At 39.6% G+C, this 1,887-nt stretch overlaps 1 protein-coding gene across 1 annotated transcript; it reads right to left on the bottom strand.

Annotated features, from left to right (window-relative positions):
* Positions 1 to 803: 803 nt before the first annotated feature.
* Positions 804 to 1,373, bottom strand: LOC104897238 (uncharacterized). Its single transcript, XM_010684081.1, has one exon. The coding sequence runs from the start codon at positions 1,371 to 1,373 to the stop codon at positions 804 to 806; it is 570 nt and encodes a 189-aa protein (XP_010682383.1).
* Between the last annotated feature and the right edge of the window lie 514 nt (positions 1,374 to 1,887).

Below are 1,887 nucleotides of genomic sequence, written 5' to 3'. Positions count from 1 at the left end.
AAGAGACCTTAATACATAACTAACTTCTGCCTATCCACATCTGAGCATCTAGCTCCTACTTTAAACAAAATCTCTCTGATTACTTGAGGTGGCTCAAGCTTTTGATTATAGAAGATTTTAGAGTTACGTTGCTTCCATATGGCACACACAACTTCTGTGAAGATCATCAAGAACAATTTGTTCTTAGCATTTCTTGCCTTCCTAACAGCAACTTCCACCTCTTCCTGAAATTGTCTTCCAGTTTGTTGCACATTCACACACCTACTGACTGCAGCCCATATTACTGCAGCATATGAGCACTCAAAGAAAAGGTGTTGCCCAGTTTCAGATGCCACATCACACAAACAGCATATGTTGTTACATACCCCAAACCCTCAATCTATCCACAGTAGCCAGTCTATTATTAAGAGCTAGCCAGAGAATGAACTTACTCCTAGGAGAAGCTTGGTTATTACAAATCAACCGCTTCCAATCCTTCTTTTCAATTTCTCCCACTAATTGCTTATACACTTTTTTAATACTAAAATGCTGGTCAGTACAGGTGTTTTGCCACCCTCCCAGTTCACTCACCAGCTCCCTTGTTTGTACAATCTTCCTTAACAGCCATGAGCAATTAGCACTAATATTCACAGAGTACAAAGTTGCTCTTTTGATGTAGTATGCATGAACCCATTTCACCCACAGTTTGTCTCTCTTGAATTCAATAGCCCAGAGTAATTTCATCATAGCTGCTTTATTCCAGTGATACATGTTTAATAAGTTCCATCCTCCCCCACTCTTTGGGTATTGAAGCACCTTCCAAGTTATTGGAGCTTTCCTTCCTTCTTCTGTAGAACCAATCCACATGAACTCCTACACACCCCCTCAACTGTTGTAATCACCTTCCTGGAAAGAGGGAAAATGTGAGCCCAATAGTTTTGCATACTACTGAGCACACTTCTTACGAGCTGCAATCTGCCAGCATAAGAGAGAAAGAGAGCCATCCATGGTTGAGCCTTACTTGTGACCTTCTCTACCAGTGGCTTACTTTGAGCATAAGTAAGCTTCTTAGAAGTCAAAGGGACTCCTAAGTACTTAAAAGGCAGATCACCTATAGGCATGTGCACAATATTAGCTAACTCATTAGCACTATCCTCTTGCACTCCACTAAAATATATGTGACTTTTTTCCACACTGGCAACCAACCCTGATGCCTTTGAATTTTTTTGAAAAGCTTCAAACATTAAACCAATAGAGCTAGTATTTACTCTGCTGAAAAGAAGTAAATCATCAGCAAACATCAAGTGAGTTAATTTCAACCTCTCACATTTAGGGTGATAGTTAAAATTTGGATCAAGGTGAAGCTCATTTAGGCACCTACTTAGATACTCCATACTAAGGGCAAATAGAAAGGGGGAAAGAGCATCCCCTTGTCTAAGTCCTTTTTTAGCATGAAAGGAGAAGTAGGATACCCATTTAGCATGATAGAATATGATACACTCCTCACATAGGCCATGATCCACCCCACAAATAAGCTAGGAAACCCCAACTCCTTTAGAAGGCTCTCCAGAAAAGGCCATTCAACTAAATCATAAGCTTTTTTAATGTCAACCTTCATCAAACACCTAGGAGACATTCTAGCTCTTTTATAGCCTCTAATTAACTCAGTAGCTAACAAGATATTGTCAATAATATGCCTATCTGGAATAAAACCCAGGTTGAGCCTCATTCACCACTTCCCCTATAACCCCTTGAAGTCTGTTAGTTAAAATTTTTGAGATAATTTTATACATAACAGAACAGCAGGCAATTGGTCTAAAATCCTTAACTTGAGAAGCATTTGGGACTTTAGGCACCAGAGTCACAGCAGTGTTATTCATTGGACCATGCATACAAGAATTAGCAAGA

This window comes from Beta vulgaris, chromosome 1 (genome assembly GCF_026745355.1).
Source record: "Beta vulgaris subsp. vulgaris cultivar EL10 chromosome 1, EL10.2, whole genome shotgun sequence".
In the NCBI taxonomy this organism is placed as follows: domain Eukaryota; kingdom Viridiplantae; phylum Streptophyta; class Magnoliopsida; order Caryophyllales; family Amaranthaceae; genus Beta; species Beta vulgaris.
This window is presented reverse-complemented; position numbering and strand designations above follow the sequence as displayed.

Coding starts and splice junctions, on each gene's coding strand:
- LOC104897238 (XM_010684081.1), bottom strand. CDS start 1,373: ATGGAGTATCTAAGTAGGTGCCTAAATGAGCTTCACCTTGATCCAAAT.